Raw genomic sequence first — 22,975 nt, forward strand, 5'->3', positions numbered from 1 at the left:
GGGTGAAAATACTTCCGCTAAAGGTTTGAAATTGCTAACAATGCCACAAGATGGTGGTCTTTCATATTAGACAAGGCTATGGCCTAACTAAATTAAGATCATCCTCTCACTTGAATATAGTCACTTGGCTCCACGATTTCTTTATATATTTTTTTAAATCAGTATGACGGTGACAAATATCTTGCGGCTGTATGTTTCAACCTATCCTTCCGTCCAAGATGATCCGCATGGACTTGAAAGGCTTTGTGTGTTTTGTTATTTAGTGAAGTGTTGAGCTGGAAGTCGCCCGAGCGTAGAGACGTGGAGACTGGACGTAATGGTCCAAGCAGCCCGAGAGAGACGGCAAGGAATCTGCTGCTTCCTCTCCGCCCCCAGGGAGGAAACAGCCTGGAATAATAATAGTTGCGAGGAGACAAGAGGAAAGCCACTAATGATAGCAGACAATACAGCAAAATTAAAAAATACAAAAACGAGTCACTGCTGCAATGTCTTTCTGGCCAGGACACCGACACACACACACACACACACACACACGAGTGAGCGGACCTCCTGACTGGTTAAACGTAACCACTAAGACCACACTTGAACTGGAGCTTTGTCTGCTGCCGCAGCCTTATCATGCGCTGCAACAAGAGTGACATTCAGCCAGTGGGTGGTCGGGGATTATTTTCATGACATCCAAATAGTGATGCACCATGACACACGTAGCACAAACGTTTAGCAGTTGCACAAAGGAAGAGATTTGGTTTCGTGCATAGTTGGTTAAAGGAGACAAACACAAAAATAACACAAGCATTTCTGCACATTTTTTGTTTTAATACTAAAACTTGTCTAAGGCAGCGGTCTGTGTCCACGTTATTCTAACGTCTTACAGTGAATAAAATACAAAATGATACAAAAACTCTTTTGTTGTGCACTACTAATGCCATTTTACAGCGAACAAACTCAGTCATAATAAAAATAAGCCTTATAACAATAATTTTCCCCCTTCAAGTAGGCTACTATCCAAAGTGACTAGTGTAAAAAGTTGGCAGAGCAAATACAATTATTCACACATAAGAAAGGTCCAACACGAGCATAAAAAAAGAAAAAAGAAATTGAGGATTAAAAGTGTGTTTTTTTGTTTGTAAGCAAGTGTACAGTGACGTGACGTTGACTCCACAGTTAAAATAAACATGAATGTTAAACAGGTCAGCGTTTAAGACTCGTAGCACAACTAAAATGCTTTTTTTTCCTGCCCGTATGGAGAAAAAAGTTGCCATAAAATGAATTGACAGTTTTCCATTGCATATACTGTAATTGGAACGTCATGCGAGTACCAGCGGACGTCTCGTACTTTGTATCAACATTCAAGAAAAATCATGTCGGCCTTTGAATGTCTTTGTATTGTTAAATGTTTATGTATTTGCGGAAGCGACGGTGTCATGTGATCGTGACATATTCAGAATCATCAGAATACTGTGATAATTGGTAAATCGCATGTTTATATCAATATGTGGATATATCATGGCTGCAAAACGGCTGTTAGCAGGAGAAGATCCATATTGAAGGTCAAATTAAGTACGCCTAGAAATATTACGGCGTATTTTAGGTTCATCCATAAATTTCCGTCAAAAGCCAATTAGAATTATCCTACTTTTTTTGTGAGCATTGCAGGCACAATGCAGTGAAATGGGCACAAATGGGGAAATATGCTTGCGAATATTCTCCTTCATCCAGATTCATTTCATTCTCATTGCAATAAATTGATCACAACTGGACTGTTCTGGTTGTCTTAGAAGACATTCTGGCCTCAGTTCGTGCAACAGGCTTGATAGACCAATCCAACGCCATGAGAACAATGAAATGTATGACATTCAGGTCAGGTCATTTTTTTGGGTAACATTTCTATGCAATATGCATTTTGTTGCAAATCTGTAATTTATTGTTTTTCTGTCGCTTTCTTCCACTCTCGTTTCTGTCACTAACTTAAAATATGGCCAGAGTTATGAAACATTTTGGGCTTCACTGGATGTTTTATGTGCCAAGACTGAACAGACGACGAGCCACTGCCAGCTCAGTTGTCTTTGCCAGTAGACGTTTGTTTGCCGAACCGTCAACAAAGCTGATGAGGACACTTGATGGATGTTGAAATAAAAATTTCTGCTTGCTCAGCAGTTTTGAGAGCGCGCTCGCATGCTGATAAGCTTCAGATGATTTTTGCTTTTGCAAACATAAAATCGTGTTTCGAAAAGTATCAGTAATGGAGCACAAAAAGAGCAGGGAGAGAAAATGACTTGACCCGAGAGTCAGTGAACATCTCTTTGGTTGAGTGAAACAAGTGGATTTTGCTGGTGAGACGTAGGAATAGGAGAAAAATGGCGGCCAGTGCACCTTGACTTCAATGCTACATAAACAGAAAAGAGATTAACACAATTGAGCGAATTTGTTTTTTCTGACCGTCTATTAACGTTATACCAAATAAAGTCTGTACCTAATGTAAAGATGAACACAGAATATGTACAAAAATCTACACAATATACACGAGACAAATATCTGTGACGGGATTCACAGACATTTCCGCTTAAGTTAAAGGATGTCATGGGATGGACATGTTTCTTCAATCTCATTCAAAACTGACATCAGCTTTCCGTCGCAGTATCTGCTAATGACACGTCATCAGTAATCAATCACACATACACGTGTGCGCGCATACACACACACACACACACACACACACACACACACACACAGTTGTCATAGCTGGTACCTTAGGCTTGAAATAAAATTGTCATGTTCCAACATATATCCCACATAAGGTGACCCCAATGTGACAGAAAAATGATCAGCGGGCCAAGACGTGAAGGTGCGAGTCCTTCCCCGCGTGACTGCGGCTCACAGAGGAGGAAGAGCGGAAGTGAGGAATGTGTTCAAACAGCTTCAAGCTTTTCCACAGTAATGACCTTCGGGGCTTTGTCCTTCGAGTCTCGGCATGACGGAGTTACAGTACGGGAAAATATTTTTCCTTCAAGCGGCAGGCCAATAACATCAATCACAGCAATTATGATTTGACGTCAATTCAGAATAGTTCTTGTTACGCTTCAATTTGAAAAGGATGATTAGTCAGCAGGGTTGGGCTCCCTATACAGAATAAACAGTATATTACAAAAAAATGGATGGAAAGGGGAGGGAAAGTCGATTTTGGGAAATTCATTCCAAGTGAGTGAAGGTGTGGTGTCTAACATGTACTGAAAAGCTCATTCCCGGGCTTGTCCGAGCTGGAAAACAGCACCTGATTGCAAATAAAATGTTCCATAAAAGCATAATTAAGAACAGAAGTGATTAGATGATCCAGACTAAGAGTCTGACATCTGTACAAACCATTAAAAGAAAAAAATGAACCATATGGCTCATTCAAGAGTCAGGAATGGAGTATTTACACTGTGCAAATGAACCATCGAGCAGACAGCGTTCCGTCACTTGGGACTTCCTGCCGAGGCGCACGTGAATCGGGCCTCCCTCCTTCAACGCTTCCGCACCTGGCAGTCCCGTCTTCAAATCACTGGCTGCTATCTTTGGATCGGCGGACGTTCATTTAAAGAAGCCCAAGGTTGCCGCGCTTGCGGTGCTTTTGTTTGGGTTCAGAAACGAGCTATAAGTAAAAAAGAAGACCGCCGGGTCGGCTGTTTCAAAGCAAGAGTTTAGAAGAAGATGACGTCTTCCTTGTTGAGGTCTTCTGTGTTGATGTTGTAGGGCGGTGGCGGCGGCGGCGGGAGCGACATGCTGTGGCTGAGGCCGAGGCCCTGCACGAGCACGTGGGGGTTCGGGCCCAGGCATTGCGGCTGCACCTGGGTCGGGAAGTGGAGCGATGCGGTGGCGTGCGAGTGCGCCGGGATGGCGGGAGACTGCACGGAAGACTGCAGAGGGGGCGGCACCGGGGGCTTCTGGATAGTCGCGGGGTGGTTGCCGCTGATAATGGTGGATTGACAATCCAGTCCGGAAGCGTCCAAAGGACTTTGTTGAAGATCTAATGAAGGTTTGATTTGACAAAGGTAATAATTAGAGTTGAATTAATGATAATACTAAATTAATCGTGTTTTTGACATGTCGTTTTCGGGAAATGCAGTTATTCTGATCACACCTCGACTTAAAATACACATACCAGCAGGACCACGGACCGGATGAGGCAAGGAATTGAAGTGAAGCTCCATCTTTGTGGCCACAATATTATGACTTATAACGTGTTGGCAACGACGTGTGATAATGAGAACTTTATTCATATGAAAACATGTAATTGTTGCAGTACGGCTTACAGCCAGTATATGCGACAATCATGTATAACTGTCCTAGAAAAAAAAAGAGAATAAGACTGGTAGCATCATGGCCACTTGCAAAATATCGTATGCAAGTCTATTCTCAATCACACTAAAAATACAAATGAAATATAAACAGTTGAACAAAGAAATGCTTTTTTTTGGAGGGAGGGGGGGCTGGCTACGATGTTCCATCTTACAACATGCTACATTAGGATGAAAGCAGCCAACTTGAAGAGAAAATAATGCGCAGGGCTCCCACTAAATACAACTACTACATTCATTGTACCATATTTTTCAGACTGTAAGTTGCTCTGGTCGCATTTTTTGTAGACATTTATTTCACAAAACCCAATACCAAGCCTCAGGTGTGATTTGTATAACAGTATAATAAAATTAGAGCTCAGAGTGTCACCCAAAATCCCCGTTCCCTCATCGTGTTGACGCGCTAGTTCCGGTTGGATTCGAAAATTCGCTTCTAACAACGGAAAGGTTTTCCTTTGTAGTTTAAAAGGGCTTGACCTTAACTAGAATCCTGTGTCACATTGAAGCGAAAAGGTAAAATCTTGGTCTGATACTTTTTTGGGTGGTTGGCCATTAATTTTGATGCATCACCACCCCTCCTTCTATAGCAGGCTGCGCAAGTAGTTATGACAACTCATTTGTGACATATCGGTCGTTTAGTTTGTGGCGATTCTACCTTTGGTCACAATACAACACAGGATTGTAGTTCAGGTAAACCATTTTAAATTAAAAAGAAAAACTTTTCCGTATTTAAAAGCGGAATTTCGAACCCAACCGGATTTTGGCTGACAGTTCGAGCTCAAATTTTAACTGTAAGTCACATCCGAGTATAAAATGCAGAATCAGCACACAAAAAAAAGAAGTGTGACTTGAAGTCCGAAAAATATGGTAATGTTGAGTTGTATTTTTAATCAATGTTTTTATTTGTTTGAAATATATCTTGACATGAAACTGGTCCCTGGTGCACTCTGCTGAAAAAATATCAGTGAAGTCCTCAATTAATTGACTTCGACTGGATTTTCATCACATTATAGCCGACCTCAATATATCTTTAGTCGTTCAAACCCTAATCCTGACACTATTTGAAAAAAATCCTAGTAGTAGTGTTAAAGTCTGGGCGCCAACATACAATTAATCATTGTATAGAATGTGACACTGATAGATGTTTACACAGGGAGAGGCCGCGAGAAAAACAAAGACGGGTGGGGTCGATGAATGCGTGTGTGAAATTTATTCAGCTATGTTTGTGAGAGACGGTCCATGTGTGTGTGTGTGCGTGTGTACCTCCGTGATGGTGGAGGGAGGGCGGCAGAGGAGACGCAGACATCGGTACTTGCTGGTGGGGGCTGACCGAGCGCTTGGCTTTGAGGGCGTTGTCGTCACGCGCCGACAGCTTCAGCGGGAGAATCTGCTTCATGTCCACTGAGGCTGAGGGAGGGAGGGACGGAGGAGGAGAAGATTAAGAGGGTCGTTTCATTGTGAAATTGGATTCCAACACTAAATTGGGGCGGCTTAGCTCCTCTCATTATTTGATAAAGCACGGGGCGACCCAATTCGGAGCACTAACGTGATTCTAACGAGCCACTTAATTGATAATGGTTATCTCTCACAAGGCAATAGGACAGGGGTGTCAAACATACGGCCCGCGAGACGATTATGTAAAGTAAAAAAAAATATTGTTGTAATGTCGGACCAATTAATCAGCTGGCCACAATCAAAACATATCAATTCGTAATTTCACAAGCGGTCCTCAGATGAGCAAGGCAACTTGTACACGGAATCGTCCTGGATTTCATTATTTAACACGCAACCTAAAGTTACGGTTTGTTTAAAAAAATGTGTTTTAAAAATCATAGACCGACATAAACGTGTTCATTACGACACAAATTCAATTACTGGTAACACAAATACATATGACAAGGATTAACGTCCTTATAACTTCATTAACTGCGCCACACAATGCATTCTGGGAACAATATATATGCAAAACAGGTCGATTTAACATGTCCGAAACTCATACAGGCAAAGTGTTGCCACGTTCCATTTGCATTCGTATTATTTTTTGGAACAATATGATTACAGTTGAGCTCCGTAATTTAGGGCTGGCCCACAAATACCGAAAATCTGCGTAAAATTGACGGCAATTGTTTTTAAGTAATATACAATTATTTGAGCGATCCGGCCAACTTGATATATTTTTCTCCATGCGGCCCCTGAGTTAATATGAGTTTGACACCCCTGCAATAGAATCATTTTTTTATGTAACCAACACAATTCATTAGAAGTGTATAGAAACTATTTTGGTTTCTACTTGACAAAGTACAACGAAAGTGCATGAAATTAAGGGGTGTTTATTCTAGATTATAGAATGAGTGAATAGCTATTATAGATAGAATGAGAGATAGTAATGGAATAATAAATGATGGAACTGTGTACAAGGTGCGAGCAGAAAAGGGATGTGGTATGAAATTATGCAGAAAATGTTAGTATCAAAAATGATTATGGAAAAATTATGGAGATATGAGTATTAGAGGTTATCAGGCTTGCTAAGTGATTGTGATGTTTTATTGGCTTCTCATCTCATCTCATTGAGGTAAAAACAAATAAAACTTCACATCTCAGCATAGCGTCTCTGTGTACAGATGTTTCATCTCTAAATCAAATCTGGCGCGGTCCTGACTATTGCCGCGTAAATCTCCAACCTGTTTTTTTTCTCCTGCTTTTGATGTTTTTGGCCCTACTTTCTACAATCGCTCCACTTGTCCGCAGATCAAATCTGTTATAATCTTTTAATTGCTATAACAGCAAACATCACACATGAGCAGACTTCAAGTAATACCGCAATGGTGCATAATACAGCGCCTCTATTTATCTGCAGATTTAGCATCAAAGGAAAATAAGACAACCTTTCTTGCATACCACACGCACACTGTCTGGATTATTCCAGTAACACTTTGATAAAAAGCTCAACATCATTGTTTTAGTCGCGTTCAGCACCAGCGTAATGCCTCTTCAATTCCAGTTCTGAGAAACAAGCCTGTCAAAGAGGATGTTTGAAGCCACATCTTGAAGCTGGGCGGAAGAACAAAGATCTGTGGCGAACTAGCAAACTCCAACAACCGAAATAAACATTGCTAAATTAATATTTGTGGCTGGCGATCATATACAATATAAAGAGATGATTTTATTTTGTATGAATAGATGGATTTAAGTTTTCTGTTACCCCGGATACTTTTATTACAAGAAGATGAGTGTATCCCAAAATAAACCTCATATTTCACAAGCCTTCTGGGAAAGCAAAAGTCTGTGAGAATGTTAATGTCCTTCCAAAGAGTCTGGCTGACATAAGCAGGTTCCCGTGGCGAAATCCTTATCAGGAGATGTCCTATGGCTCACCTTGCCACATGCTGATTGCATCAAAATGGCGCTTGGCTGCTTACCAGTGCTGTCGGTGCGCTGCGAGGCCTTTCCGCTCTTCATTCCCTTGCCTTTGCCGCTGCTGAGGGCGGCCAGCTTGGTGGGGATCTGCTGCTGCACCCCCACCAATTTGTGCTGCTGGTTGGTGGTGCTGAAGAGGTGCAGCGGCACCTCCGTCTTCAGCGGCAGGGTGGAGGAGCTGGCGTCTCGCCGCAACGTCACCTCGGGCCGCTCCGGGTAGTCGGCCGGTGCCACTGACATGCTGCCACGCACCAAGGGCTTCGGGGGCAGGGATGTGTCAGAGAGGCCGGTAGAGTTGCTGAGGCCAGACGATAAGAGCAGCTCTCCGTTTAGACTGCCGGACATGGGAGCCACCTGGAAGAGAAGTAAGAGTATTGGGGGGGGGGGCTGTTATACTATAAGCTAGTTTTTTACCATAATTTTTTTCAATGCACCCCCCCCCCCCCCCATCTAGGAAACTCGGGCCACTAAGTAGAGAACCGCCAGGCTTCCCGTTATGTCTCCCCCCCCCTGTTGATCATTGTTATTTTCCATGTTTTTCAGACAAGTTGTAACTTTGATGTCAAATTCCTAAGTTTTTCGCCAAGAAATCTGATTCTGATTCCAAATACAAAACAGTCAAAAGGAAAAACAATAAATATGGCGGTAACTTAGTGTTTGCTTCTTATGCCGCATTTGTTCCTAACCTCGAAAAGCGTTCGTCACGACTGTTGTAAACTAACAAGATGGAAAAATGCTTTTCATCTCAATACAGATGCATGGTTTATGTACAATTTCACAAACAATAAAATTGTTTATAAAACACGTAAAAGCTGTTAACCAAAACAATCAGGTTCCAATAATAAAGCAACAAATAGAAAACGTCTTTCGAAGGACATCAAATGAAACATGAAAATTCAAACCCGCAAACATTCTTCTTGATGAATAGGCAAAAGTCTGAACGCCTTCTCAGATGAGAATATTGTATAGCTTTACATTTCCATCCATATATCATACAGGGTGTCATACTTTTGTCTGTATCGTGTTTGAAACTCGTAGCAACCATGAATTTGTGAGAGACAATGACAAATAATTGTACCATCAGACATTTTCACTTCCTTTAGGCATCAGCGCAAGATATCCCAGCACTTTCACCTCTATATTGCATCTGTGGTTCAGTTCTGTTAGAAACCAAGGGCGCTTGAAAGCAGAAATGACACACGTGTATTGTAAAGCGTCTGCGTGGCTCGGTGCCACGAGAGAAACACAATCTGGAGAGCAGAAGGCGCATTTATGGGCCGCAGAGAGAATCAGAAACACATGCTGCTCTTTCTGCTGAGCACACGCTTCGCTAAATTTGCCGCTTGAGCTTTTGATGTGTTCTTAAGACGCTAAAGGACGACACACACAAATGGACAATCGCCCAGAATGAGAGAACATAATACCCTTAATAGTCCCTGTGTACACAGAGGCGTGTCTGCCTAAAGAGGCTGTTTAGACACGCAGGAAGAACATGTAAATGTCTGCGGGAACAAACAGTGCATTGTACACTGAACTACAAGAGAGAGTGAAAGATGATCTGCACGTGACAACATTATCGTCTAATCTACATTGACCAAAAGGACCTCTCGAACAATAGAGTACATCCTGCCTCCAGAGCTACAGCCACCGTTATATTGACTATCAGTATAATTTTTTTTACAGAAAAACCTGTAAGCATTTTTTTGCTTGCAGTCCAAACTACTTTTTCCTTATAAGAAATATCCATGCATGCGCTCATTAGGGTCACAGGTGAGCTGCAGCCTATCCCAGCTGACTGTTTTTGGATTGTGGGAGGAAGCCAGAGTACCCGGAGAAAACCCACGGAAGCACAGGGAGAACACACAAACCCCACTTCAGGAAGGCCAGAGAAGAGATTCGAACGCCAAACCACAGAACCTCAAACCTCAGAACTGTACAGGCAGTTTTTTAAGTAACACTTTGTAAGTAACTACAGTTGGGTCCATAAAAATTGGTACATCAACACATTCTCATAATCTTCTCTAACGTTAGGTTCAGCCAAATCAACTGTTTGGAACATTCCTAATAAGAAAGAAAGCATCAGTGAGCTCTGCACCACCAATAGACATAGAAGACCACCGGGTGAAGAAATCCCCTTCGAAACAGCTGGCCAGCTCATGAACACTCTCTGGTCGGGCGGTGTACTATATGTGTGTCAAAGACAGCAATTAAGAGAAGATTGAATACAGAGAGTTCATTACAAGATGTTGAACCACTGGTGAGCCTCCAAAAACAGGAAGGCCAGATCAGAGTTTGCCCAAAAGCATTTACAGTTCTGGAACAAAATATCAACTTGTACCAGAAAGATGGGAGGAGAAGAGTATGGAGAAGGAAAGGAATTGCTCATGATATAAAATAATCATCGGTGAAGCGGGCATATATGGCTACCAATGGAACTGATTCCCTTGTGTGCATTGATGATGTGATTGCAAACAAAAGCAGCGGAATTCAGAAGGCAATATTATTGGAAATGGACAATGACCGAAAGCATACTGTGAAAGCAACAAAATAGTTTTTAAAGCAAATAAGTGGAATGTTATGCAATGGGAATGTCAATCATCAGACTTGAACTTGATTAATCATGCATTTCACTTGCTGAAGACAAAACTGAAGAGAAAATGCCTTAAAAAGAAGCAGGAACTAAAGAGAGGTGCACTAGAGGCCTGGCAGAGCATCACCAGGGATGATATCCAGCGTCTGATGATCTATACATTCCAGACTTCAGGCTGCAATTGGCTGCAAAGCATTCACAACCAAGTATTAATAAGTGAAAGTTTGATTTATGATGACTTTTGGTCTCTTCAAAAGTGGGATACACAAATACAAACTGCTGTAATTCCTATACCGCATTCATCTGACCTCTGACACACAGAGGATGCAAGTCAATTTGCATAAACATAGCATATGGTTTATTTGCATAAAAGGCTGCACCAACTCTGAGTTGTGTTCCTTAGATCTAGCCGTAATGCACTGAGCAGCCAGAAAAAAAAGAGGTAGAATCAGAATTGTCATTGTCATTGCTGCTTTTCAGCACTATGCTAATGCTATGTAGTACAAAATTCCATTTACGGTAGGTTTCTAATGTCATGGGTTTTTCCTCTTTATCACTACTAGAACCTTTCAGTGGTGGCATCACACACAATAAAAGCAAACAAAAAAGCAAAATACTCCTGGAGTTAATCTTCAAGATGATCACTGGATTTGTCAAGTACTGCATGATGGGGAAATTCACATTTTTAAGGCAAAATGTTCACAAGAAATTTGGTTGAACTGAATTGTAGAGCTTCAGGGGCATTGTGTGTGTATTAGTAATATTAATACAACCTCCATATGACCTTCCCTTCAACACTTTACCACAGTTGTTTTTGTACAATATGCACTGCAAATATATGAAGTCACACAGACCAAAATCCTCTCCATGAAAAGTGCGTTGACAACTTTTACTGAGATTTATTTGATATTTGCGGTGTGATATCAGCAGTAACTTGCTCATTTTTTCCCCTCATATAGTAAGTTTTACACAGAGCTTGAAACCCTTTGACGGCATGTTGAATGATATAAAAAAAATGTTTCCTGGTTGTTTATAATATCTATTGCATCCATGCTATATTTAACGTTTGGATGAACCACAGAAACTTTTAGTGGGTTAAGATGATGATCGTCAAACTGTCTCCACATGGAAGGTTCAGTCCCTTTGTTGTGGTTTATGTCTTTTGCTTTTCAGTTTCTTTCTTTTTACTGATTCCAGTCAGGACTTTTTAAAGCAGATCCAGAAAAAAAAAATAGGAAGGGTAAGAGATTAAATGGGATGGAAAAAAGAAGCAATTACTGACAATCTACTGAACTAGGGAATCCCCTTGAACAGTGAAAAGCACATTGACTAAACATAATTACTAAATTGTAGTGACCATTATTAAAGAGTCACTGGCTAGTGCTACAATGGATCATGTTTAATATAGATATGTATATGGAAGATTTTACTCCAGGTGACAACTCCTAAAAATTATCTTTAGTTTCTTGAAAAAGAAGCATAAAACCCATGAAGTTGAGTGGCATTAAAAGATAAAGGCCAAATAAATGTCAGACTGTTTCAAAAGTGCCATAAGCGGTTCAGAAAATGAATGGATGGATTTTATACACCAAATGTGAGCAACCCAAATGTCAGACTGACACCAGCGTTAATGTAAACGTTAGCTTTTTGTATCCCTTGCAAAGGCCATATTATGAGCAATGATGGAGAATACATCCAGAGGAGATATGGAACACTTGGCGAGTCGTGGAGAGCAAACCCAATAAACTGCGACTGTGTTTGGAGCCCAGCTCGAACAGCTGAGCATGATGGGAAGCCCTGAGGCACAGAGAGGCCCTTCAGTGGGAAAAGTCGGCAAAAGTCCCTTGTTCAACCCTACTCCCTCCTTCTTCTTTGCCTCCATCAGTCTTCCTCCATGAACACTGGCTCGTCTTAGCATGAAATAGACCTCCCATTGTTCCCTCTACAAGGTGACTGGCATGGAGCAGCAGAGGCGGCAGGTTTCCAGGGCAGGAAACTGCGCGGAAGCAGGGGAACATAAACAGCCCTGACTGACAGCACACAAACAATTAGCACTGGCGGTCTTCCAGTGGCTTCTGCTAATGACAGGCTTGCGCTAGCTAATTATACAGACGGGTTCCTCTCATCCTGAAAACCACTCGGATACTCCCAAATCATACAGAGCCCGACGAGCGCCTCGGCTAACACTACACAATGGACTCTCTTGAGGAGGGCGAAGGTGGCTGACCTGCATAAGGTGATCAGAGGTAACATGATCACCTGAGAATGGAGTTTCCATGGGCCATGTGAGTGGTGGTTGAGTGTGTCTGAAAACGAAATTGTGCCTAAGATGTATATACTGTATATGCACAATATTGATTCATACTAACGCTAACGTATGATATCCAGAAATGGTCCAATTCAAATTAAACACAAAAATAAGACACAAAATTTGATCGTTTGGGGGGGCAGGGGGAATCTAATACTATTTGGCTACAACATTGGATGTTGTACAATCATAAATTTGAATGCAAGAGCTGTATGAAAATATCTAAGATAGTACCGGTATTGATCAATTTCGATTGACAAATATTTTATGTCAGAGAAGTCTTCATTTTATTTCAAATCCTCTGAGTTTATTTTATGTATGAAAGACAGACACAACTTGAGTCCAAATTCACAAGGCTGAATCCTCCGAAGGCCGAATTTGTCGGCTGCATGACATCACTCCCGGCGCGACTCAACGGCACGAACGGACTTATGACTGATTTACACATGAATGGATTGTCGGTCAATGTGCTACTGACGAGCAGTATTGACAATCCATTCGTATGTAAGTCCGTGCGTGCTGTCGACAATTTCGGCCTTCGGTGGACCCAGCCTTGTGAATTTGGACACAAGCACAGGATGGGGCACTGAAGTCACTTGAGAATACATTTTCTGGCCAGTGTAATGGTGGAACTGGAGCGTTTAACAACCAAGACTCGCTTCTCCCACCCTGTAGTGTAACTCAATTGTCTCTGTCTAACAAATATTTTACACTTCTCACAAGAGGCTGGCGCTGGCATTGTTGTCTTCACGCGCGTCTAATCAGATTGCAGGATTTGTGTCGCTGTGTGAAAGCGTGCACTGTTGAGGCAATATCTACTAAACGTCTATAAAAAAGGTACAGGCGAATAAATGCCAGGTCTTCCGTTACGGCTCTGACACACCAATTTTGCATAATCTCTGTATAGAAGAGGGTTATATGTTTATTAGTGTGGTTGTAGTTAATATACTGGGAGACTTTTCAAATATTTTTGGTTCAATTATTTAGCTACATAGGAGGAGAAAATTAATTTGGTGGGCAAATGGACAAGAATATTGTAGCAGAAGAGTCAGAGTGTACTAAAAGCCAAACATGTGGTAAGTGGCTACACAGACAGTGTGCGCCCTTGCCTCCAACCTAAGTGCACTCTTAGATTTGCTTTCCACACAAACTGCTTCTGGCTGATTGTTGAAGAAAGCAGTCATAGGTATGTAGGTGGAGGTGGTAATATTACTCATGGGGTTTTTTCCGCCTACAGGATACACACTCGAGTAACGTCATACAACAGCCTGGAGAAAAGAGGTAGCCGAGGTTGAAATGATCATTCAAAGCGTAGAAAGAAAAGATGCAGATTACTGTTTAACAAGTGACCTTGCAAAGCAAAGTTGTTTTACAGTCGTTGACCATTTTATTATTCAAGTTAATTCCATTTAGTCCACTTAGGGCCGACCGTATTTAATTGAAAAACAAAATAATGCCGTTTGTGTTGTTCATTTACATGAAAACGACAAAGTGTAAGTTAAAAACAAACATATAAATGGATCTCTCTAAATTCAGAGTCTGGATTGAAGGACATGCAGGTTAACTAATCAGTCTGGGCTGCTTGAGTTTGCTACAGCCAAATACCAAAACATGGAAAACAGCACTGCATAGGTGCTTACAGAACTTCTCCAGCAAAGTGTATATTTACTATATTGCTTTTGTGCCTACAAGAATCGCATTATCCCCAAAGCGACAGTGTTCCCTTGTTTATCGCGGATGTTACATTCCAAAAACGACCTGTGATAATGGAAATCCGCGTCAATTGTATTTATTTTCCTTTAATGGTATATATTTTTTCGTTTATTATATGTTTTTTTGTTTTGGTATGATTTTTAGTTTATTATGAATGCTTTTTCATTCATCATATACACGTTCTTTTCTCATTTACAGTCATTTTTCCATTAAAAGTATGTTTTTTTTAATTTACTACTAATACAGCACAGTATATATATTTTTTGTTTCTTCTAAATATTTTTTTGTTTATACCATATATTTTTTCATTTACAATGTTATATGTTTTAAGGCCAACAACTCACCGCAAATGCACTTTTCTCCAATAGGCTTTAACATTTTCTCACATACTGTATCCCTTATTCAAATACAGTAGGCCTATACACTCCCAGTGTTCAAACATTTGTCGATTTTATAATAACAATAAAATCGAATTAAACTAATATCCAAAACATTTATTTGAGAAACAAAAATATAACGGCTAACGATCCATTTTTTTCCAGGCCGGTATGTTGTCCTTAATAAATAAATAAATAAAATAATAATAATAATAATAATAATAAAACACACACAACAACAACAAAACAACTGTTAGAATTGACTAATTTTAATGACGATGATACGAGGCTGAGAAATCCTTTTTGACCAATAAGCTTGGAAGCGCATTGCTGCTGGTGGCCGGCCATGGGTCTATTCACTTTTTATTCTATTCAAAGTCGCGAACGCGACGGGCCATACACCGTTGGAAAGGTCTCGCTGTGACGAATCCACGGATGGCCGTATGTCCCTGGTAGGACGTAGGGTTCGGGGGGTACGGCCGCCCAAAGACCTCCACCGAGGACTTTCAAACAGCCACGACTGGTTCGGGGCGGACAATCTTAATTTTAATGATGAAGATATGAGGCAGGACACATAAACCCATTTTGACCGCGGGACTGCATCGCAGCAGTGCCCCCGAAACTCCACTTGAGCGCTGCGTGAACCGTGGGGAGGGTGGCAGACGGTGCGCTGAGCTGTCTGACGGCGCGTGCATACACAGTAAAAAAATTTTTTAATATATCAAACAAACCAAAACGCACGCTGTAAAAAAAATCCGCGAAACAGCGAGGCTGCGAAAGATGAACCCGCGAGAAATGAGGGAACACTGTACTCTGTGCATGTAATGGTTACTGGACTATACTGGCCTGCCCTGATTGGCCACCTATTAGGTTTTCAGTGGTTTTGGCAGGAGTGAACAATGATCCACTGTATTTAAAACTTTAAAAAAAGTCAAGCAAATTCTTTTCACAAAGCCATTTGTTGTTGTTGTGTGAATGTACCCTTAGGTTCTAAATGATTTCTACTGTACTGTTATATGAGCCGTCATGAAAGGTTTTCAGGCTCATGCAGCGCGGTAACAGTGACTATTGTGCAACCTTACACATGCTGGGTATGAGCCAATGGAAAAGTCTGTATCCAAGGCCTTCCTAATCAAAAGGGCCTAGCCTAATCAGATGAGATAACACATGAAAGAAGTTTCTCTGAAGTCTTCACATGCTGCGACTCGCTCCATCCTCCCTCACTCCTACATATGTTCAACTTCAGAGATACACAAACAAGCGCAGAGGCGTGTCTTGCCTTTTTTTTTTTTATGAGGTCTAATTATAGCGCTACGGTTTGCTGATGACTCCTAATGTTTGGTGGTAGGCATTAAATGGCTGCTGATATCAGGCTGGCCTGGAGCCTGGACCACAACCCAGGGTCGCAGCCGATGAAAAGGCTGTTTAATGTGTTTTTGATGAAGCGAGGGTGTGTCGGGAGGGGGGATACAAACCACTTCCAAATTTCCCATTAACGCAGCCAAGAAAGTCCCACGACACAGCCAACGATATACAGTACAAACCCTGATCTGCGTGTGTACAAAACACACAAACAGGCGGAATGAAAACAAATAGTGTGGGGATGATGTCAGTGGGCGCCAAGTGCTGACATGGCCGTGTATCTCTCTGGCTTCAGGTCTCGTCTTGCAGTATAATCTCACAAACAAACAAATAGCACTTTTGTGTGCACGGCTGTTTCAGTCAAAAGTCGAGGCTTGTAATTACAAGGTTGCTGACTCATCACAGGTCCATCCAGGACAACTATACGCTCCTCCTTACGATCACATGCCATGCTTTTACTGGTAAGAGGTTCTCAAAGTGAAACCCTTTTTCAGTAATGGGATAGAAAGAGGGAGCGTGAAAGTTATCCTTATTACAGAAACTTTGACATTTAATCACTTCACTCCAGCTCCTTGCCACAACTGTTAACACCAGGCATGAAATACAGCCAAGTGGTCAAAGCTTTCCGTGAAATTCACAAAGTCTCACATTGTTGCGCAAGAAGGGAAAGAAGGATGGCAGTGTGGAAACAGAGACGATGGAGAAAGATGTAAGGAAGAAGAACGGAAAGAGAGCAGCGCTAAGTAGGTAGATTACCGAGTCGTTAGAAATGTGTGCGTTCATGATTACACACACACACGCGCACACACAATGCTGCAGGGGCTGGAAACAACAACTCTTACAGCAACTAGCAGGATTTTCTGAAGCGAGGAGTGGAATTTTGATTATTATATTTAAGCCTGTCTACGTGACAGCTGAAGAATTTACAATTATTTGAGACAAACAAAATTTTAACATTGTTTAACCTGTTGTGACCCAGTGCATTATACTTGCCTTTTTAGTAGACACCGATCTGATTGGCGAGATTGACCAATATTTTGCATTTTATGATTGATGGTTTATGATTTGCCCGATTAATCAATGACATCATTGATCGGCGCTGCAAAATTAGATATTACATATTTGATGTTTATCACAGTGCTGTTTATGAAGTTTTTTTTTCTCCATGCATTTCAATCTGTGTCAAATATGCGTGGGTTTTTGCTATTCGTGGGTTGGACCTGTCCCTATCCCCCGCAAATGGCGGCGGTCGGATGTAAATATAAAAGTTGTTTAAATAGATATATTGCTCCATCCTGTGATCAAATTGGTGATCGTTATCATTTTCTTCAAACTCGCTGTTTGTTGATTGGCCGCAAAATCCTGATCGTTGAAAGCCTACTTCTTGGTTCAAATTAAGCTACATTCAATTAATGACCTTTTTTTTTAATAAATACAATATTAAATACTGCTATAAATCCTATATACATATTCAATTACACATACATAAAAGTACATAAAATTCTGAATTTGTGAAAAATATGCCTCTCAAGTCACACAAAATTGCGCGAGAGCTCAGTTCAATGAGCAACAGATTGACTCTCAGCAAGGCCCGTCGCACACTTAACTGAATTGAGCTGTCTGGTCGTGCAGTGTGTCGGGTTCTGCAACTAGTTTCCACAAGTGCCCAACCATCAGCAACTAGTTATGCTGCAATTTAAAATTTGAACCTGAGATGAATGACCTTGCAACGTTGCCCATGTATTGGCAGATTAAACATGCCATGTCATATTATATGAGCTTTCACAACAAAAAAGTACTAAGCGAAGCGAGATCCAGTCCATCGCCACCAAGCCTTACCAATGTTGTAGGGATTGATACCACTTATATTCAGACCGATACCAGTTTGAGTACTCAACTTTTGAGTAGTATTCAATTTGTAGTTCCTGATCGTGAAACAGCTGACACTTTCGGCTGACGTCACGTGTACCGATACCTTCAAATAAGGCCTGGTGACCCAATACTGATACCTGCATCGATACTCGCCCATCCCTACAATATAGTATAGATATTTTTACAAAAATATAAACCATATTCATAATTTCATATGCCGCTGTGGCTAAAAAGAAAGTCGAGGACAGTCGGTTGCCAAAATGAAGGCACAAGTGCAGTCAATGAATGGGGCGATCATTGCCAACAGCCTCTCGCGTAGCCACACTCCCTCCTTTATTTCTTGCCCCATTTCCTCTCTTCATATTAGTATAATATAGCAACTGCAGCCAAGGTAATCCACTTCTCCCTTGGCCATACCACCATGTTGTTTTTGGTTCATTAAAAAATAATACAGTACAGTACAGTACAGCACATGTGGAGCCTCAAAACATTGCTTCCAAATAAGAAATAATTTTTCCAATTGCATTGGTATGCATGTGAGTATTGCACAGTGGGCCAAAGGCTCCAGGCTTCATCATAAATTTGGTTGTTAAAGGCAAAGTTCAGTGTTATTTTAGATTTATGTTTCACTATTGTAAGTAGTTAACTACTGTTTTCACACGCGTGTGAGTTAAGAATGTTAAAAAGTGAGATTTAATCTCCAAATTCAGCCACTGCTAACAAGTAGGCCTGTTCGCACCTCAATGGTTTTCCTCTTGATCTTCTTCTGGTGCTCCAGGCGTTCCTTCTCCTTCTCTACTGCTCGAGTGGACTCCCTGAGCCTCTCCAGGTCCTGTTGGTACGTCTCCCTTTGCCTCTCCAACTCCACCCTCTCTTCTGCCAGCCGCTCCTGTATCCAATTTTTCTATGGTTAAGGTCCAAGTCACACAACCACTACAACTGTCAGGTAGGTCTGACCACTTTACCTCCAGCCGCCTGCATTCCTCCTCCCTTTGCCGCAGCCTGGCCTCTATGGCCTCCACTTGCTGGCGATGCTTCCCTCGCTCCTTCTCCCAGCGTTGCTGTTCCTGGCGATGCTGAGACTGCAGTTTGTGGAAGCTGGCGAGCTCCTCTCTCTGCAGGGCCAGCGTACGCTGCTTCTCCTGCTCCAGGAGCACGTTACCGCGGTGGCGCCCAGGCAGTGAGGCGCGCTCCGTCAGCGAGACACGCTGCAGCTCAATGTGGCTGTCCTGCTGGGATATGATAGCCTGACCATGCAGACAGAAGAAAATTGATACTTTATATCCTTAAAATGTTCAAAACAGAAATTCTACAAACATTTTCTAACTATTTGGAGCCTGAAAAGTTTAGAATATTATATCCACCTGCACTAGTCCAAAGCGGTACAATAAAGTGTTGGGACTAAGAAGTAATATTTTTACAATAGGTTTAATATTGTAGTGGAGTAGAAGTGAACAGCATTACACAAAGGTTTTTCTAATACATTGTAGTGCAGTTCTACACACTGCAAAGCATTAATACAAAATTAAACATGGATCAACATTGGTGTCTGAGAAATGGACTTCATTTGATTCTTTATGTGTTGGGTGGGTGTATATGAACACAACTTTATTAGGAAATATTTGACTCCGTAAAGACAGTGTGCAAATATAAACAAAACATAGTAAGCGACCATGGCATCATGTTACCTGCAGACTGTAGAGCCTTTGAGACAGCATTAACACTTTGTCAAAGAACTGGAATGGAAAAAGAGAAGGGTATAATAAAGAAGAGAAGTATAACAACAACAATAATAATAATAATAAACATATCACAGGTTAATTTATAAACACCCAATCCTGCAGCACTGTTACAGTATATATAAGCAACTAACAGATAAAAAAAAAAAAAAGCACAAACCTCTGCCTCAGGGAAAGAGTTGTTCCAGATCCGGTTCCATCTCGGTGGTGTGCAGCAGCTCTCATCAACCTGAGCAACATCAACCAGATACAACAGATAATTTTTTCTTTTCTGCTATCAAATAACACTGGAGCGCAAGTTGTTTTTTTTCTGAAATGAAAGAAATGACTCTTTAGCACACAATGACTACTGTGATCTGTTTCATACAACTGGTAACCCTCAAAGACTGTATTTATTTGCGCGAACATTCAATGTTTATATGATGTGCACCATTTAAATGTCTAATGGCAGCTTGTGTGTGTGTGTGTCTGTGACAGTACCCATCAGTACATGAGACATATTCTCATCGCCTGTTTGTTTGTTCATAAAGGAAATAAATCATCCCGAGGTTGTCACCCTGTGTGATTTTTGTTGTGCTTGAAGTGAGAGCATGTGACTTCTTGTGCGTCAGACCTACCGTCTGCTCCAGAGTTTGGCTGCCACAGAGATCTTTCAGTTGAGGGTCAGAACTGGCCCGCTGGCTTCGGTCTCTGTTTCTGGACTCGCCAGAAAAGTTCTTCTTCATATTGCCATCTGGCAGAGGGACACCCAGCCACAGACACACACAAAAAAAACAGTGAGACCAAACAGACCAGAAAACAGATACATTTGAATTACCACATTAACAAACTCAAAGTGCACAAAGACAATAAATGAATATGTGTCATATTAGGAGTGTGAATATCTTGTTTCTTTAATTTGCCATAAATGATTTGAAACGGCAAAAGTGTGTGTTTTGGGGAGAAAATATTATTTTATTAATAATTCACAAGTTATTCAGTGCACTTCAGTAAAACCCATTATATAGGAGGTTTCTTCAGGACATGAAGTATTCTGGACTCACTCTTAGTGAGGATGGTAGGGCTGCTGTCATAGCCCCCAAAGGTGTCTGCTCTCCTGGGCAGGAGTCCAGAGCTGCTTCCTTCATCTTGTTGTGATGACAGGACTTCATCCCTCACTCCAGACTGCAGCAAATTCTGGAGGTTTTCCACTAAAATGACAGAGGGAGCAAATTATGCTTCACATCTTGCCACAACAACAATTTCACATTCAAGGAATGGAGTTCATAAGTGTGCATATCATTGACTCAATGCCATGTTGTCTTCAGTAACACAGCCATACCCTCAGTGATGGCTCCTTTGAGCAAGGCCTCCCCCTGCTGGAGATCTGAGGCATCGCCCCGTAAAAAGAGCTTGGAGCGGGAAGCCGTGTCCTCCAAACCTGCCACAGACTCTGCCATATCTGCAAAAAGTTGCAACTTCTCCGAAAGTGCCTGGACAATTACGGCATCCTTCTGGCTCAGACGTTCTACGGTGAGAAATAGACATCATTGTGATAATTGTCCATTAGTCTAACATTATTCTCTTGCACATTGTACTTTCTGCGAGACAGCTAATCACTACACATTTTACTCTTCATTTCTGTTGTGCCTTTCATATCAGCTCTACCAAAAAAATAGACCAGTGCCACCACAGTATGAAGTATTCAGATTCTGTTGCCCACTCAAGGCTTGGTAAAACTACATTCTACTGTGGATCTTCACTATTCAAGGGGCATAGGCACCAAGGATTGCAGGGAGTAATTGATGCTCACCCAAAAAGGTTTGCAATTGCCCATAGATACCACAAGATGGCAGCAAAGTATTTTTTGTTCTATTAGCTATAAGGCTATGGACTGAAAAATGAAGCTACTACCCTCACTTAAACATAGTTACTTTGCCATCTGGATGCCACAAGGCGGCACCAAAGCAATATGACATGGCTTTGGTCTCCTGAGCACAAAAACAGGTTATATATGATATATAGCTTCCATCTCTCCCACCCCCACCCCACAAAAACTGCTAATATGAAATTTTGTGAATGCCAAACTGTGAATATACAGGAGCCTTTTCCTGTATATTCACAGTTTGGCATTGTAGATAAATGTCAGTGACTCAGTACCTCGAAATTCTTTCAACCTTGAAGCTCGAGCCTCTTCCTCCTCACTGAACAGCCTCTCCTCTGTATGAGGACAACTAACAGCAACATGACAGAAGCCATTAATAAACATCCTGCGAATATTCGTGGTCTACAGCGTATTGTATCGCAGCTACCTCTCAACAGCTTGCCGTATTTGTGTCATCCAAGTGTTTCTTTCCTCCTTAGAGATTGTGTGGATCTCGTACATCTCAGGCTCATTGGAGGAAGCGCAGATCAGAAACATGGCTCTCTCGGCATGGGCCACCTCCCGAACAATCAACTTCTGAAGAGAGATGACTGATGGCTTGTTGTCCTAGAAGGAAAAAAAACAAGAAAGAATGAATAACTTTGAGCTCAATCTCATAGAAGCCTTTTACAATAGTCTAAACACAAACAAATGTTACAAATATACTTAATTGATTCTGGGGGAAATTAAGAGCTAAAAGGGCGCCAATTCAGCACGCATCTTAATTATGTATGTACCAGTAGTAGTTGGTTTACATAAAGCAAACTCCTAATTACTCACCACTGCTGCAAATACATATCGCTGATCCTTCTCTTGTAGCAGCAGTAACACATCAGAAAGTAGAACTGCAAGAATATCTGTGAAGACCAAATAACACAAGATAATTTCTTCAAAACTGACTTTCTTTCTATTATTATGTTTTTATTATTTTAAACTTTCTTTTTATTCCGCCACACTCCTAACCTTTGAGTCTGCCAGAGGCAGCTTTCCAGTTGACAGTACCCTCGTACAGAAGCCGTCTTCGACCTTGCGCCAAGTCTTCTCTGCGAAACACTCGGCCATCTTTGATTTTGCCCAGTGCCTTTGGCTCCATCTTGTTGTGGATTTCTCGAAGGCGACATGTCTTCTCGTGCAGATTAACCAACGAGTCCACTTGAACAATAGTGTCTTTAATCAAGCCTAGTGCACGGTTCAGCTCTGTGTGTTCTTCAGTACCCTCTAATGGAAAAACAAAGATTCAAATGAACCTCAATGAACACGGGACATTTTTTTCAGATCGTATACAGTATTTGTGGAGCACATGGGAGAATATGCACCAATATGTACAGATGATTTAGTAAGCGCAAAATGAATACAG

General features: G+C 41.4%; 1 protein-coding gene across 2 annotated transcripts in view; it reads right to left on the reverse strand.

Annotated features, from left to right (window-relative positions):
* Positions 1 to 795: 795 nt before the first annotated feature.
* Positions 796 to 22,975, reverse strand: part of arhgef18b (rho/rac guanine nucleotide exchange factor (GEF) 18b) — a 51,814-nt gene continuing 29,634 nt past the window's right edge. For both annotated transcript variants that reach the window (XM_086089795.1, XM_086089794.1), the window contains 14 exons: positions 22,582 to 22,836; positions 22,399 to 22,475; positions 22,007 to 22,185; positions 21,855 to 21,928; positions 21,037 to 21,222; positions 20,759 to 20,905; positions 20,333 to 20,448; positions 19,876 to 19,944; positions 19,665 to 19,712; positions 18,942 to 19,223; positions 18,716 to 18,865; positions 7,757 to 8,108; positions 5,601 to 5,744; positions 796 to 4,006 (listed from right to left, as the gene is read on the reverse strand). In XM_086089795.1, the coding sequence (XP_085945921.1) occupies positions 3,681 to 4,006; positions 5,601 to 5,744; positions 7,757 to 8,108; positions 18,716 to 18,865; positions 18,942 to 19,223; positions 19,665 to 19,712; positions 19,876 to 19,944; positions 20,333 to 20,448; positions 20,759 to 20,905; positions 21,037 to 21,222; positions 21,855 to 21,928; positions 22,007 to 22,185; positions 22,399 to 22,475; positions 22,582 to 22,836 (2,405 nt within the window). In that variant the 3' untranslated portion in view covers positions 796 to 3,680. The remainder of the gene's footprint in view (positions 4,007 to 5,600; positions 5,745 to 7,756; positions 8,109 to 18,715; positions 18,866 to 18,941; positions 19,224 to 19,664; positions 19,713 to 19,875; positions 19,945 to 20,332; positions 20,449 to 20,758; positions 20,906 to 21,036; positions 21,223 to 21,854; positions 21,929 to 22,006; positions 22,186 to 22,398; positions 22,476 to 22,581; positions 22,837 to 22,975) is intronic.

This window comes from Leptonotus elevatus, chromosome 11 (genome assembly GCF_054856555.1).
Source record: "Leptonotus elevatus isolate MCC_2025b chromosome 11, RoL_Lele_1.0, whole genome shotgun sequence".
Taxonomy (NCBI): Eukaryota; Metazoa; Chordata; class Actinopteri; order Syngnathiformes; family Syngnathidae; genus Leptonotus; species Leptonotus elevatus.